General features: G+C 41.7%; 2 protein-coding genes and 1 long non-coding RNA gene across 5 annotated transcripts; 1 reads left to right on the forward strand and 2 right to left on the reverse strand.

Moving 5' to 3' along the window:
• Window positions 1–1,812: 1,812 nt before the first annotated feature.
• Window positions 1,813–12,154, forward strand: LOC6586400 (zinc finger protein squeeze). Its single transcript, XM_002011977.4, has 3 exons — window positions 1,813–2,451; window positions 9,580–10,045; window positions 10,107–12,154. The coding sequence occupies exons 2-3, from the start codon at window positions 9,585–9,587 to the stop codon at window positions 10,960–10,962; spliced, it is 1,317 nt and encodes a 438-aa protein (XP_002012013.1). The 5' UTR covers window positions 1,813–2,451; window positions 9,580–9,584; the 3' UTR covers window positions 10,963–12,154.
• On the reverse strand, window positions 8,968–9,585 carry LOC26528682. Its single transcript, XR_001448892.3, has 3 exons — window positions 9,442–9,585; window positions 9,271–9,355; window positions 8,968–9,194 (listed from the first exon to the last, which is right to left on the reverse strand). It is a non-coding gene; the product is annotated as an uncharacterized LOC26528682 (long non-coding RNA).
• A 421-nt stretch (window positions 12,155–12,575) lies between the features above and the next one.
• LOC6586401 (probable protein phosphatase 2C T23F11.1) lies at window positions 12,576–14,566 on the reverse strand. Of its 3 annotated transcripts, none has more exons than XM_015160325.3 (3): window positions 14,445–14,566; window positions 13,091–14,038; window positions 12,576–13,028 (listed from the first exon to the last, which is right to left on the reverse strand). In XM_015160325.3, exons 2-3 carry the CDS (start codon window positions 14,030–14,032, stop codon window positions 12,981–12,983), a joined length of 990 nt encoding a protein of 329 aa, XP_015015811.1. In that variant the 5' UTR covers window positions 14,033–14,038; window positions 14,445–14,566; the 3' UTR covers window positions 12,576–12,980. The 3 variants fall into 3 exon arrangements, with proteins under 3 accessions (XP_015015811.1, XP_015015812.1, XP_002012014.2); XM_015160326.3 differs by having other exon boundaries at window positions 14,230–14,566; XM_002011978.4 differs by having other exon boundaries at window positions 13,091–14,566.
• Window positions 14,567–16,351: the final 1,785 nt, after the last annotated feature.

Below are 16,351 nucleotides of genomic sequence, written 5' to 3' on the forward strand. Positions count from 1 at the left end.
GTCGAGAGCAGTGGGAGATTGGCTGAGGAATCAGGACCAAAATAGATTTATGGCCGCCAGTCGCGTTTCACTTTTCCAGAAACTCTGCGCTCCGGGTGATGCAGTGTAACTTTCCCCCGTCGCCCCCCCCTCTCCATCCCTCATTCACTCTCTGCATCTTCTTTCTCGTTCTCTGATACTTCCTTCCTTTGTGGCGGCAGGCGTCTCTCTTTTATTAATTGCCGTGATTAAAGCCGACGCAAGCTGCCACGGATGTCTTTAGCACATGTCACACTGTTCCACCCCCTTCAAGTGTCCATCTGCCCCGCTTCCCAGCAACCACTCGGCTTTGTCGCCACTTTCTTGGTCCAAAAGCTGATCTGCTACTGTGATGCATGGCGTCTGGCCTAACTTGACCCTCTATACGCGAGCATATACATATACGTGTCGTACGTATGTATGTGTGCATTTGTATTCAAATTGCATTTCCATGTTGGCGCCAGACAGCAAAACACCCTGAGCTATGGGATGGCACAGCTTTATCTGCAAGCCAATTCGATTTCCTTTGTTTTCGTATTGCGTGGGTCGAGGCCACAGCAAAGTGTGAAAATTCCCAACAACGGAAAACATTGTAAAGATCCCATTGATCGTACAGTTGTTAATTTCATATCGAGTAGGTTCAATATTGATCGTATACTATCCTTATACATAAAATAGAAATAGTACTTTGAAATGAACTAGGAATTCCTCTTTGCATTATGTAAATTACATGTTTTCGAAAGAGTATCAATAAAATTTTTACTACAGTTTGTTGCTCTGTTTATCTAAATATACAATTTTTATCATTTTCACTTTGAGATCTCTTGAGTTCCTGCAGTCAGTTGTAAAAAGATCTATATATAATATTGAATGCGTGCAACTGTAACTGCAACTGCAACAGTATAAATCTTGCAGCAACAACAAAATCCACTTAGAACCAGACACAAATCAAGGCAACAACAAGAGACATAAATCATAGAGAATTCATACAGATCTGTACGTACGTAGTACGCAGGTATGCGATTATAGAATATGGCAAATACGTAAGAGCTATGCCCAATTCATAGACCCATTGCCGTGGCAACACCTGACAGAGCGACATTAAGTTCAGTACGCTTGGGCAACTCAACTGTTGAGAGTAGCTGCCGACAACACCTGTGTTGCAGACGTTCGTTTGAAAACGGCGTGCGGGAGGCGGTGTCGAGCGGGCGGGGGCGGGGTTCTGGCGGCGTCAGGTGAGCGAATCTATCTTTGGCTGGCCACGCAAAAAGTACAAACAGCTATTTCAAAATGCCAAATTGCTCGACTGCGTCACCAACAGCCCAGAATTCGAATCTGAACCGGCGAAATTGCTGCCAACCGCAGCGTTCGGTCTCTCTCTCTCTCTCTCTCTCCCGCTCCCGCTCTCTTTCGAGAGATGGCTTGTAGCGGCATGGGGGCAGCAGCGATCTGTGAGGTTTTTGACACTGGCTGCCGTCGTCTGGCTGCCAACTTGACGCTGTGTTAGAAATATTCTGCGCAGTGGTCCTTGCCGAAGCCACAAGCACGGCGAATAGATGCGTGAGTGTGTGTGTCTCTCTCTCTCTCGGTGTGTGTGTGTTTCCCTTTTGGAAAAAGTGCACGGCACAGCAGCGGGAGAGTTAGAGCGAACGAACGTGCGAGCGAGCGAGCGAGTGACAGAGGGAGCATAATAAAAACATTATTTTCAATTTATTTTTAAACCGCACACACTTGTTCCAAAGGGGAGAACCGAGAGGCATTCGGCGGCCGATCCTCGGACAAACAGCTGCTAGCTGTCGGCTCTCAACTGTCGGCTGTCGGCTGTCGGCGTAGGCATCGTCACCTCCTCGACGTCAGCAGCAGCAGCCGTGGCGGCAGCGGCAGAGATGTAAAAACTGTAAGTGCCATCGCCAAGAAAGTTCAGTTCTTTCCGAGATCTCGCTGCGTTCGTACCAAAAGAAAGGAAAAGAAAACATAATAAAGAAAGAGAGAGCTATAAAGAGCGAGTGCGCGCACCGTGCAAAACATTGCCTGCCTGCCCAGTGATCCGCAATAGCAATAGTTGAGGATTGGATCGGATCGGATCGGAGCGGATCGATTAAATAGTCGGGCCGAAAACAAAACACTTGTGCATTAAACGTATCTCGTTCTCAATCTGTATCTGTATCTTCTTGTTGTTCCTTGTGATGAAAAGCTCGTGCAAATCGTGAATCAAGAACAGTCAGACAGCGCCGAGCAGCGGCCGGGGGAGGAGCCGAGTGCTGTGCGTGGTGATATATTATATTGATTTCGCTTCGACACCAAACATTCGGCTGAATCATCGTCTATATTGAGAGCCAAGCAACAGCAACGATCCATTCACATCCATTTGGACCAAAGTTAACCCCCACGCAGGGCTCAACTTCCTGATCCACAGCGTGTCTTACAGTTGGGGTGAGTATCCATCTAACTTGATATGTAGATATCTGCATGTCTATATCCCTATCTCTAGTATAGGGTGTGCCTATTGTCTGTGTCTATCCCGTTTGCGAATTACACAATTGCTCCAATAAGCAAAACCTCTGGGCTATTCTTATACTATATACTGAAGACAAATCTTTTGGCAGATGAGCAACATGTTTTTTCTTTTTAATTATCCCATAGAGAGAGGGAGTGGGAGGGAGAGAGAACTATCGGGCCACACTTGTTAAATTAATATTATGATTTCTTTGATATTTTGACATTTACGTGAGAAATGTGTTTGCATTGGCAATGATCGGGCCAAGCAGATGGGTTGCACTCATAGAAACTGCCCTACAACAACAACCGAAAGAGCTGTTGACAACTTACATGCCATCTCTCTCACGTTAGTTGCGTAAACATCTCGACTAAAGAATATAGAGTATAGATAGGCTAGAGTATATATGTCATATAGCCAACTGTATTTCAGCTAAGTCATGCCATGCGCCGTTCTGATCAGACAAAAACTGCGTAGAATTGAAGGAAATGATTTGGAAAACAAAGCGCGTGTTTTAGTAGTAAGTATAAGTATTAGTAGTATTGTTTTTAGTACTAGTAGTAGTAGTGCTAGAAGTAGTAGTTGTAGTGGCATTAGTAGTATAAATAATATTAGTTGCATTAGTAAGATTAGTAATATTAGTTGTATCAGTAGGATTAGTAGTATTAGTTGTATTAGTAGGATTAGTAATATTAGTAATAATAGTTGTATTAGTAGTAGTTACTAGTAGTAGAATAGTATTGTTAGTAATGGAGTCCAAAAAGGAGTATCTATAAGAAACACAATTATTAAATCTATGATCCATATAAAATGTCAATCAGGTTATCTAACGGCACTCAAAGGACGTTGAGTACAAAACACATATATATATATTCTATATATATTCATGTATATGGGATTATATATTTATACGATCTACACACATGCGTACATGAAGATTGACCAGATCACAGATCAATTGCAAACCGATAAACCAACTTAAATTGTATTTGGATGATGAGATATTTACATCAATCTGACATATACTGTTTATACATGTATGTATGTATTTAAATAGCTCAGAGATCCTTTGTGTCCCGATTTTGTTTATAATTAGGCGGCGTAAACATGTGCCCAATGTGACTGGCAATGAGTCCAGCGCTGATGGAGCTATAAACAAAAAGATCAACTCGAAACTGAAAGGGGCAACAGGCAGGAAGTCGCGTAGGTGTGCGTGTGTGGGGCAAGTCCTGTGTGTGGCTGACAGTCAGTCGACTGCCGTGGCATTGACTTCTAGGCCGGCACAGCAGGCGCCGCACTGCCCAGCGATTTGTTTATTGTGCATCGTGCATCTTGCATCTTTTTTCAAGTTTGAACTTAAATGTAAACTATGCGTGTATTTCCTCCTGCCCTGGCTGTAACTATCTCTCGCTCTCGCTCTCTCTCTCTCACCCTCTTACTCTATCCACCTCTATAAATAGTCGAAACGCGCATTCGAGTCTGTGGCACGCAGCCACCGAGCCACCGAGCCAACACTGTTAAGGCCAGCGAGGCCAGTGGTGCCTCCATCCCCTGCCGCCGCTCTGCCCCTCTCCCCCCACGCCCCCTCAGCCACGTCAGCCATTAACATTTCTTTGCTTTGTGTACATTAACAGGACTTTGAACTTTCTTCGGCCCGAGCGCATTTTGCGCAGATTCTTGCCCGTAAATATATATGTACGAGAATGGGAAAGAATAAAGAAGCAGAATGAAAATAGAAGACAAATAAAAGAAAAGCATTTTCATGTCCATTGTGCGTCGAGTTTACAAAATGCACTCGAAACACTTTTGGCTCATGTGGACCGCGGACCGCGGACCGTGGACCGTGGGCTGTGGACTGGGGCCTGTGGGGGCTGACTTGATGAAAGGTAGCATGTGGTGGAGCTGTTAAATACATTCACTGCCTGCCATGACAGAACAGGCTAATAAGTGGGATGTTATCATTCAAGATTATTTCGCATTATAAAACATATTTTATAATTAATTCGTTAATAATGCAGAAAATGGATTCGTTTGCGTAGGAGACGGTCGAGTCTATTAAGCAGAACAGAATTTATTTGTTTAGGTATTGAAAAGCAATGAAACGCTGCAGCTCATTATCAGCTTCTCACTAATACTCATTATGATACAGACTCCCTCTTTCTCACTAACACATCCTTAGCGCATATACTCTCCTCTTGCTCCCTCACCTACTCTCCTTTCTGTCTCTGAATACCCTTTCCCTACTCTCCCGAACTAACTCTTCATATATACAGTCGTCTTCTCTCTCTCTGACTCTCTCCCTCTAGACTTTTGAGCTCTACAGTTATCAGCTTTAAATAGTCTTAACCAAATTAATGCAGTTCGATTTGAGTTGGTAGCAACATGTGCCCATATTACATGCTAGGTGCCCCAGCCAGCAGTCCGCAGCCAGCGGGCAGCAGCACCTACCCCTCTGCTCTGCTGTGCTGATAGTTGTGCTGCTGGCTGTGGCGGCCTGCGCCAATTAACATTAAATGCTGCAGCAGCAGCAGCAGCGCTTTTCCTGCTCTTTGAGATGTCATTTGCGATTACCGATCTGCGATCGCAGCACGGGCCAACGAATAATTAATTAACGGCCTGTCATAGAAACATGCGACTCTCGGACTGGTGCTTCTTGTTCGGTTCGTCTTCATCTTCATCTTTCGCGCTCAACTGACATCGACCAGAATTATGGCACAGCATTGAGGAGGTCTCGGAAAAGCAAAAAGCAAAATACATTCATAGCTAGCCACAAATTTCCCACTTGTCAGCTTTGTTTCCAATTTTCATGAAATTGGCAGAAAAAGCCCCCAACAACGACAACGACAACCACAACAACAACAGCCGAATCTCTCAGTCAAAGTCCTATAAATAATTTAGTAGAAATTTCTGTGGAACAGGTATGCTGGCTAAATGGGCGAAAATTACCAGGTGGTTGTGCCACATCAACGGGTGCTGCGGGGTCTCTACACTTATTGAAAGTATAAATAAATGTTAAGGCACAAATTATGAATATGTATATATACGATATATATATACCGATATATATGTATGTATATACAAACTGTCTGGTGTAGATCATAGCTAATATTTTATGGGTCGATTTTGTTGTAGTTAAAGCTGCACATTCTTTGCCACCTGCCGCTGCCCCTGTCCCTGTCCCTTCCTCTTCCTCTCCCGCTTTGCACAAGGAATTATTTTTATGGGTACAAACATTTTAATGTACTCTACGAAATGAATTTCATTTCAAATGTTTTTTTAAAAAGAAAAACAAAAAGAGAAAATCTTTTGGGAACTGGCCGCCAAGAAGACGCAACAGGTTGCAAAAGTCTCTAGTTGTTTAGGCCAAATGGCCGCCCACTAGTTCTTTGTTAAGATCTAGGCGGACGGGCACCACGCCTACATCACGCGGCTGGCCTCAGGCCGAGCCAAACAGAAAGTCTGAAACGGAAAAAGAAAGAAAAAGAAAAACAAACAAATCCAAGGTGCACATGACCTCCGCAACGCTAGCCCCACCCCCGCCCCCGTCATCGCAATATTTGTTATTGTTATTGTTGTTGTGGCAATAGGCATTAATCGATTATTTAGACGATTACGAAAACATAAAGATAGAGAGAGAAAGAGAACTTTAAACAATAAACAACGACGAAGTGAGATCGGAAATATAAAATTTGATTGCCTGGAAATTTTAATAGTTCATCGTATAACATTAATTATATATATAAGGGTATGCGAGTGCCACCTGAATCTAGAATGATTCGAGGAATATCAAGCATTATAATTTTTTAAAGAAATTTAAGAAAAAATTGGAAACGATTTCGTAGAAATAATAAAAAACTCAAAGGAGCAGATAGGAGCTGAGAGTTGAACAGAAATAGAATTCAGATCAATAAGAGATTATAAATAGTTAATCAATATAAATAGAACTGCATAGCATAGAATATATTTGATAAATGTGAATTTTTAGGTAAATGTAGAGAAAGTTCGATAAAATTAAATAGCTTCAGTAAGCATATAAGTGAATTTATGGATTTACACAATTTTAATTAGATTTAATTAGATTAGATCTATTAATATTAGAATGCTGCATAGGCAAACCTGTAGGATACGAAGGACCCAAGAACTTAGGATCACTAGAACTGAACTGTGTAGATTTATCACATTTTGTTTGTGTTTTTACGTTAAATATAAATACGCAATGGTAGATAAGATAGATGGATGGATGGATAGCCTAGCGTAGCTAGCTAGCACTGCGTTTGTTGGAGATGGTTGCTATTACGTGCGAGATTAATCAATGCCAAGACAACATGCACAAATTATGCGCAGTGCGACGTGAATTTATTTCGCAGATGCACCCAAAAACAAAAAAATTATTAGAAGTGGAAGAAAATGCAGCCAACAAGTGCGCCAGAGCCGGCTGTGCGCTGACGTTAATCATACGCCCCGTGTGTGCGAGCAGCCGCGGCAACAAGGTGACGACGATGATGCAGACAACGTTGGCCACGCTGGCCTCTTGGCTCGTCCTTAATTATAAATTGATGAAATATAAATAAAAGAAATGACGCAGCTCAACGAATTCTGCATACCCTATACCCTTTCTGTTCGCCCACCTAACCGTTGGCCAGTCTGGTTTTTGCAATAGTAGCAAAAATATATTTATAACTAACAGACATCACACATATATTCATATACATATTTATATAAATATACAGATAGATATGTGATTTATTTTTATACCCTGAACACATTAAATTGGGAAATATGGGTATAATGCTTTTGCGAAAGTCTATGTAACAGGCGGAAAGTACACATATAGCTATCAGTCAGTTGACTCACACATTCTTGGTTACAGCATACCAAGGACGTAGCTTCAAGAAGCCCAAAATCCGTTAAATTTACGAAATTCTCATGCAACTGGCAATAGCAGCAGAGTTTCCCAAGTCCAAGGCTATTAACACAACCAGTCGACAGAAACCGTTTAACATTTAAAATTGTAGCCTCAGAGATCAGCTATTGTGGCCGTTGGGCCATTCAAAATTAAACGGAATTTTGGTAAAGTACCAGGCGAACAGAAATGCTGAGTTGGGTGACCAATTCTAGTTAGCAATAGATTAACAGTACACTGTGAGCACGCTGTAATGTTAACTAACATCATTGCAGCCTCACAGATCGGCTGTTGTGGCCGTTAGGCCGTTTAAATTTGAGCGGAATTTTGGTAAAGTACCAGGCGAACAGAAATGCTGAGTAGGGTGACCAATTCTAGTTAACAATAGATTAACAGTACACTGTGAGCACGCTGTAATGTTAACTAACATCATTGCAGCCTCACAGATCGGCTGTTGTGGCCGTTAGGCCGTTTAAATTTGAGCGGGATTTTGGTAAAGTACCAGGCGAACAGAAATGCTGAGTAGGGTGACCAATTCTAGTTAACAATAGATTAACAGTACACTGTGAGCACGCTGTAATGTTAACTAACATCATTGCAGCCTCACAGATCGGCTGTTGTGGCCGTTAGGCCGTTTAAATTTGAGCGGAATTTTGGTAAAGTACCAGGCAAACAGAAATGCTGAGTAGGGTAACCAATTCTAGTTAACAATAGATTAACAGTACACTGTGAGCACGCTGTAATGTTAACTAACATCATTGCAGCCTCACAGATCGGCTGTTGTGGCCGTTGGGCCGTTTAAATTTGAACGGAATTTTGGTAAAGTACCAGGCAAACAGAAATGCTGAGTAGGGTAACCAATTCTAGTTAACAATAGATTAACAGTACACTGTGAGCACGCTGTTATGTTAACTAACAGAATTATGTTAACTAACATAATTATGTGAACTAACAGAATTATGTTAACTAACAGTGCATTAACAGAATTATGTTAACTAACAGTACATTAACAGAATTATGTTAACCAACAGTACATTAACAGAATTATGTTAACTAACAGTACATTAACAGAATTGTGTTAACTAACAGTGCATTAACAGAATTATGTTAACTAACAGTGCATTAACAGAATTCTGTTGACCCACTGTTAAGTAACATTTTTCACCCTACTACTCATTCCTGTACGCCTGGTGCTTCCACACTGGAACAGAGCATTTCGCGAAGTACCAGGCTCACAGAAATGAGCAGTAGGGTGAAAAATGCTACTTAACAGTTTAGTAACAGTGTACTGTTGATGTACTGTTAATTCACAGACCATTTGCATTATTATGTTAAATAGCAGTGAGCCAATATTGTAGTGTTAGCTAGCTGCTATTCATTTCTGCTCGCCTGGTACTTCTCTACATAGCCGTTCAAATATGGGTCCCAACGGCCGTATGCCCCCTAAGTTATGCAACGATATTTTGCATAGTGCATATATTTGACGGTTAATTTTTGAACATTAACTGCCAACAAAAAAAATGCCAGTGCTAAATAAAAAACAGTTTAATTATTGACAAACACTATTTATTGCCTTTAAATTTACATAGTTTGTGTGGATTTAAATCTACATTAGAACTATATACAATATGTATTTAATAAATAATGGTATGTACAGGCCTTATTTAACATTAAATATACATATAGACATGTAAAGCTAATATGTTATCTCTGCTAAATAATATCCAACCGAGGCTGTTTGGCGTGGGACACTTTTAGCTGAAGAAGCGATATAATCTGAAAACATAAAATACATTTTAGAATACAAGAGCTGCAAGAGAGCCGCACAGGCTTGGGATAGGTTTGTACTTACCTCAGATGACTCATGATGAATACTGATGCAATATTTGCCTCCGCTGCTAAAGATCAGCCTAGAAGTGGAAGCTGGCATGACCTGTCTAAATAGAGTAATGTAGTGTTATAAGGAATTCAGAAAGACTCAGGGTATTTGCTAGTCGGGCAATGCCGACTAGAGTATTCTTACTTGCTATATTTGTTGATGCTGTGTGGCTAATTGTGACGCATCTGCTGCGCATTAGCAGGTTGCTTTATGCTTTTTATACGTCACATGGAATTTATTGTTTGTTTTTCTTTTCTTTTGCTCTGCTCTGCTTGACTACAGACGCCATGAGCAAAGATCAGCTGGCCACACCCATACCCGAGGAGCTGTACAATCTGACGCAGCTGGCGAATGTGACACTGGCGGCTGGACCGCTCAGCACAGCTGCCGAAGGCAACAACATGGCCGGCAACAACAACAACAACAACAACAGCAACAGCAACAACAGCAACGGCAACAACATATTCTATGCCTCGTCGGATGATGACTCCACCTACAACTCCTACAGCCACAAGGTGTTCGACCGCAGGAAACTGCGTCGCTCCACCATCTCCGACTCGAACTCCTGCGCCAGCATCGCCAGCAGCAGCAGCAGCAGCCAATCCAGCGAGCAATCAGCCATTCAGGCCGGCGGTAGCAGCAGCAGCAGCAGCAACGGCAGCTTGCTAGAGGATGAGCACATCTGCCCCGAGTGTGGCAAGAAATATTCCACGTCCTCGAATCTAGCACGCCATAGACAAACACACAGGTGAGCCTGACTCCATCATCTACAATAGTCGTGGACTTATTTGAGCTCTCTTCCTGCCCAGGTCAATCATGGACAAGAAGGCGCGCCACTGTCCATTCTGCGAGAAGGTCTACGTCTCGATGCCCGCCTTCTCGATGCACGTGCGCACCCACAACCAGGGCTGCGAGTGCCAGTACTGCGGCAAGTGCTTCTCGCGGCCCTGGCTGCTGCAAGGCCACATACGCACCCACACGGGCGAGAAGCCCTTCAAGTGCATCGTCTGCAGCAAGGCCTTTGCGGACAAGTCCAACTTGCGCGCCCACATCCAAACCCATTCGAATACCAAGCCACACACGTGCGCCCGCTGTGGCAAGGCCTTCGCTCTGAAGTCCTATCTGTACAAGCACGAGGAGTCCTCCTGCATGAAGAATCGCAGCGAGGCGCCGGCCCGTGCCACCCAAGTGTTGCCACTGCCCAAGCAGCAGTCGGAGCAACTGGAGGCAGGAGGAGCAGGAGCTGCCTCTGCAGCGGCTCTGCCGGACTCGGCAAAGTCAACGCTGGCGCACAAGCTGCTGCAGAAGAAGGATCGCCGCCAGGCCCAAGCACAGGCTCAGGCTCTGGCCTATGGCTATCCCGGTCGTCTGGAGCACTACGAAAGCTATAAGCGCAATGGCCTGCTGCAGCCCACAATGCTCCAGCATCCGGGCGCAATCTACCAGGAGCAGTTGCTGCCGCTGACGCTGCCCTTAGCGCTGCCCTATCATCCTCATCATCAGGCCTATGCCCATCAGCCGGCGGCTGGCGAGGATGCGGACAGGAACCGAGAGCAGCAGCAGGAGCAGGAGCAGCCCGTCGACTTTTCGCCCAAGAACAATTTCACGCATTCGGCCAAGACGAGTCCCTTCGAGCTGACCGGCAACTATGCAATGGTCGCCTAGCCACGCCCACCACACCAACAGCAGACTGTAAAAAGACAAACGAGACAGAGATTTACAATTTGGAGATGATCAAAAATCCAAAGTTAAAACCAAAAACAAAAACCTTAACCAAAAATATTTAACCAAAAACATAACCAAAACCAAAAAAAAAATCCCATTTTGCATTCGATTTTCTAGGAGCTTATGTAGTAAACAAATATGTGATAAATACGAAAAAGAGCTAAAGTACCGTTAGAGAGTAGACGATTCCAATCAATCAAAAAACACGCACACTGACAGAGACACAGACAGATACTGAAACTGAAACTGAAACAGAAACTCAATCGATCTACGCCTAGTTGTAACGAGGATTTAGAGACTTGCGAAAAACATATAACCAGTATTTTTTCTTTTAGCACTAAACCACATTATATATATATATATATATATATACGTAAAGCTATATATATATCACTGATTTTAGAATTTACACACACTTATATATATATAAATATTATTTTTGCCATATATACTTACAGAGTAATTAGAATTCTTTTGTTTGTAAGGCATTGCGATTTCCTGCTTTCGGCACGGAAGTCCAAGAAACGAGCGAATCTCTAGTCTTGTATCTTTAGAGTGCGCCATGCGCCGGGCCGGGCCGAGCTGACCTCCTGCCTCGGGTGCCGGGTGCTGGTGTTCGGGTGGTCGGGTCTGGCATGTGTCGCGTTATTTTTAAGCACTTTACGGCCGCATGTGGTGCAATAACAAATTGACATAACTACAAAACACTAATTAGCCTCTACACGCATACACACATACAAATATAGATATGTCTATATCTAATATACATGCATACATATATACATATGTATTTTGCATAGTTGTCAAATCTTTCTATTATTTTGCACATTTTTGTGTGCCTCTCTTTGTATTACTTCTATTTTTTATAATTTGCTCAATGTCTTATTTTATTTCCCTCCTTTCTCGATTTTGTTGTAGCAAAGCACACTGCATTTTGTATACTCTACACAAATCCAAACTACAGCTAAAACAGACCAAAGATATTGTATATGCATACACATATATATATTCGTATATATGTATATCGATTTAATTATATATATTTTCGTATATATATAGAGTTATGTATTATTATAGAACGCACATTTATTTCAAATTAAACGAGTGAGATCCACCGATCCCTGAAAATAAACAAGTTGTCGATGTTTTTTTGGGGGGCGCTCAGAAATTGCAATAGGGGCTAATGCAACAAAACCTTCTTGTATGATATTTGGAGAGATGATTATGTGCTGCATAGGCTTTCCTGAAAACCTTACAGAGTATCAAGAGCATCCTTAAACCGATGCCACAGTTCAAAAACAAATATGCACTTCATTATTTTTCATTCAGCAGGCAAAGCGCCATCTACAGTTGAATGCTCCATCTCACACAGCACATATATATTTATATGCAAATATTTATATTTATCTCAAAGACAAATGAAATGAGCTTTTTGCGACTCACAGTTTTCATTTACAAAATATATATAAATCAGGTATGAATATGGGAGCTTCGATCGTTACTGCACTTTCCTCAGCTGAAATCATTCACAACCGACAGACAAAAGCAAATAATTTCGTCAAACAGGTAAGGCGCCATCTATAGCTGAAAACTGCCTTCCACATTCGGCTTAACGCTTTATTAGACAATCTTTTTAGCAATGCATCAAAAGTTTTTTGCAATTCAAGTTGTTTTATTTTGCAATTGACTAATAATAGCGTATATGACTGGGAATTTAAAGAGCTACTGGATTTTTGGGTAGGGCCTGTGAGATATGTCTGATGATAAGATCGGCTAGCCAAAACTATAGATGCATGTACGCATATACATATATGTAGTGAGGTAGGTACAAAACTACATGTCAGCATTGTCGAATGTTGAAACTTTGAGTGAATTATGTGATATGCCAAAAAAAAAGGTCTTCAACGATTAACAAAAACGAAACAAAGTCTGCAAATCTCAGATCCAAAAACGCCAGCTCAGGCACTCTCCAGATGACGATTGCTGGTAGGTCTCGGCAATTGATACTATTGAAGACAAATCAATAAGATATAGAAAGAGATAGAGATAGAGAGAGGGGTGTAACTACCTTTAGGACTGGCAAGGCATCGCCAACGCCACCTGTCTTGAAGCCGAAGCGCACCTTCAGGTCCTCGTAGGGTTTGTCGTGCAGCATGCATACGAGTATAACGGTCATATTGTCGCCGCCCAGTCCATAGTTGTAGGCATTCGGTGCCAGGCAGTAGGTCATCAGCTCCTCACAGATCACGTCTGGCTGCATGCCGTAGCCGATGCGCTCGCGCACAAAGTCACCCACCTGCTGGGAATTCATCACATCCCAGATGCCGTCACAGGCCAACAGAATGAACTCCCAAGTGTCGTCGATATCGCAGGTCGTCACGTCCGGGTTAGCAGTGACAATCTGCTCCTCCGGCCTCTTGCTGGTATTTCGCTTGTACATGAAGTCGCCCAGCGCACGGGACAGGGCCAAGTTGCCGTTGACGCGATTGTTCTCTACGCGACCGCCGCCGGCCAGAATGCGCTTCACCTCCCCATCGTTGCAGGGCTTGTGGTCCTCGGAGAGGGCGATCGTCGCACCGCCCACGCTGGCAATGGCTCGCGAGTCGCCGGCATTGGCACAGTAGAGGCGCCGATCCTTGATCAGCACCACACAGGCCGTGGAGCCAGCCATCTGCTCGCCCCAGCCGCCGTTGTGCAGCATCTCGCGGTCGAAGTCGAGGAAGGCGCGCTTCATGGCCAATTCGATGGAGCTGCCGAAGTATTCCGGCCGCTTGGTAATAAACTTGTGCAAGTGCTTGCCCGCAAACTTGGCCACAGCCGCGCCCCCATGGCCGTCGTAGACGCCGAAGAAGGCGGTGTTGGGATCGTCAGGCAGGGATAGAATATGTGTGTGGGCGTCCTCCATTTCGACGCGCCAGCCCTGCATGCAGCTGCTGCCCACTAAGTATAAGGAGTTGGAGCAGCGCGACGAGTCCTTGGTGGTCACCGGTTCCGATAGTGTCTGGCCCATGATCAGCTTAAACAACATAGAGACGCCGTTTCATAACGTGTAAACAACACCAGCAACTGCAACTGCAACTGCAGCTGCAACTGCAACAGCAACTGCAACAGCAACAACAGAGCGCGTTGCTATTGAGACGCGGGCCGCGACTACGAGCTACGAGCTGCGCGATGCGAGCTGCGAGCTGCGAGCTACGAGCTACTCACTTATCGGAAATCTATGATCAATAATTGCAATTGCTACAATTCTTCACCATAGATACACGCTATATATATATATATATATCAACACTCTATACATATATATAGGGATTGTGTTTTCTTTCGTTCTTGTTTGGTAAGCTAAAAAATATTTGTGGATTCTCTAAGCAAACTAAAGACGATTTGGAATTTTGCAGACTGAACATACATCGTCTACTTACTAAACTCGATTTCCTTCCCTAAACAGAACAAACAATTTTGACAATATACATGTATGTTGTAATGGAGCTATAGAGCAACAGTAAACGGATGTGTTCGACTTGAATAAATTCTGGAGAGTGGAAGCAAACATTCTGATTTGTTTCGGTATTTATTTCCATTTCAATTTGTTTGTATTTTATTTTTCAATAAAGTAAAAAATGGCATTTGAATGCATAGCAAAGTTTTCTCAAATTCCTTGATAATTCATGCTTTAATTTCGTTGATAAGCTAGAGAATTGGGGTATTTTCTAGTCAGGCACTCTTTAGCCCTGTTCCCTCTTCTGTCTCCCATGGAAGTTTCAATTTATTAAAACACTTTATTTATCTTTTGATAATTTTGTTTTTTTTTTAGTATTTTTTTTTTTTTTTTTTGTATTTTTTTATATTTTTTTAAATCATTTGTATTTTATATTTTCCATATACATAATATATAGACATTTATTTGTAATTCATTTGCTTTTTATTTTGTTTGATCGTAGATATTAGCTAGACGTTTATCCTTTTAGGCATAAGTACGAGTATTTATCATAATTTGTATGTAGACATATTTTGTATTCACGTATCTCTATAACTGTGTGTGTCTATCTGTGTTTGTGTGTGTGTGTGTGAGTTATGCTCTCATACAATTATCGTGGCCATAACCCGATCTACATTCAATTCGATTTAGTAAAGTTTTCTTTTTTTTAAATTTTATTTTTATTTTTTGTATATACTCTTTAAAGTGTAAAGACACTAAATTTCACAATTTTCGTTTGTTGATTTTCATTTTTCATTTTTGTTTTCCTTCTCTTTCTGCCGTTAGTGTTTTCTCTAGGGGCTACAAATATTCGCTGCTCGGAGCGTAGAGCGGGGCTTAGATTGTGCCAGATTCCAGACATAGAGCTGTATATATATGATTTGTTTATATATATATAGAGAGAGAGAGACATAAAGTTTAAAGAGCAAAAGATTTTAAGAGTTAAAGTTGAGGATTGCCACGTCTTGGGCACCAAAAGTGGGGAAAGTTCTCTATGGGGCAAAAGATTCAATGTGTGTGTGTATGTATATGTATATTTTGTGTGTGTATTTTTTTTTTATATCATAAGTATATTTATTATAAAATCTCTAAACAGCCATAAAAGTCAAAAGTTCTTATATCATATTTATCGAAATTATCTATCAATGGGATTTGTTGTTGCTCTGTTACTTGACTAAAAATTCTGTTATTTAACGGCTTGAATCGTAACTCGATTGTTTTACTTAGATCTTCCCTATATATATATATATATATATACTATATTTATGTATATATATAAATACAAATTTGCGGCTCATTGTGTTAAAGTTAATTGTTTGGTCTTGAGACGGTGTGTTGCATGCCTTCCCCTAACGCATCTAAATGGGGGTAGTCCCTATACACGTACATATATTTATCGATACATATGTATGCTTTCTTCACATTAACATTGAATTAGTTGCTTAAAAAGGTACGCATATCTGAATAAGTTTATATAACTTCATAGTAAGTACATGATATATAATATATATATATATACATACGATATACGATTTTTGCTTATCGTATGCCATGTTCCATATTGTTAGATATTGTTATATATATATGCTAAATGTATCGGTGTGCTTGGTTTTTGATATAAGAAGTATTTCATTTTAACGCTTACACTTAAGAATTTCGCTTGATCTTTATCCATTTATATATAAATATTTATGTTTTGTTTTTGTTTTTAAGTAAAGGACACCAAGTAGAAAAAACATTCAGTACACATGGTTAAGTTACTAAGAAAATAGGTAAATTTTAAGTGTGTATAAGTTGGGTGAGTTGGCTTGGATTTCTCATCAGATGTCTTTAAGTTAGCTAAAGACAATC

The sequence above is a fragment of the Drosophila mojavensis genome, unplaced genomic scaffold (assembly GCF_018153725.1).
Source record: "Drosophila mojavensis isolate 15081-1352.22 unplaced genomic scaffold, ASM1815372v1 contig_74, whole genome shotgun sequence".
Lineage (NCBI taxonomy): Eukaryota > Metazoa > Arthropoda > Insecta > Diptera > Drosophilidae > Drosophila > Drosophila mojavensis.

Bases quoted from the DNA above. Each gene is read 5' to 3' on its own strand.
- LOC6586400 (XM_002011977.4), top strand. From the start codon at position 9,585: ATGAGCAAAGATCAGCTGGCCACACCCATACCCGAGGAGCTGTACAAT. The intron at 10,046-10,106 runs GTGAGCCTGACT...CTTCCTGCCCAG, and splicing joins CGCCATAGACAAACACACAG to GTCAATCATGGACAAGAAGG.
- LOC6586401 (XM_002011978.4), bottom strand. From the start codon at position 14,050: ATGTTGTTTAAGCTGATCATGGGCCAGACACTATCGGAACCGGTGACC. The intron at 13,029-13,090 runs GTAGTTACACCC...TGTCTTCAATAG, and splicing joins ATGCCTTGCCAGTCCTAAAG to TATCAATTGCCGAGACCTAC.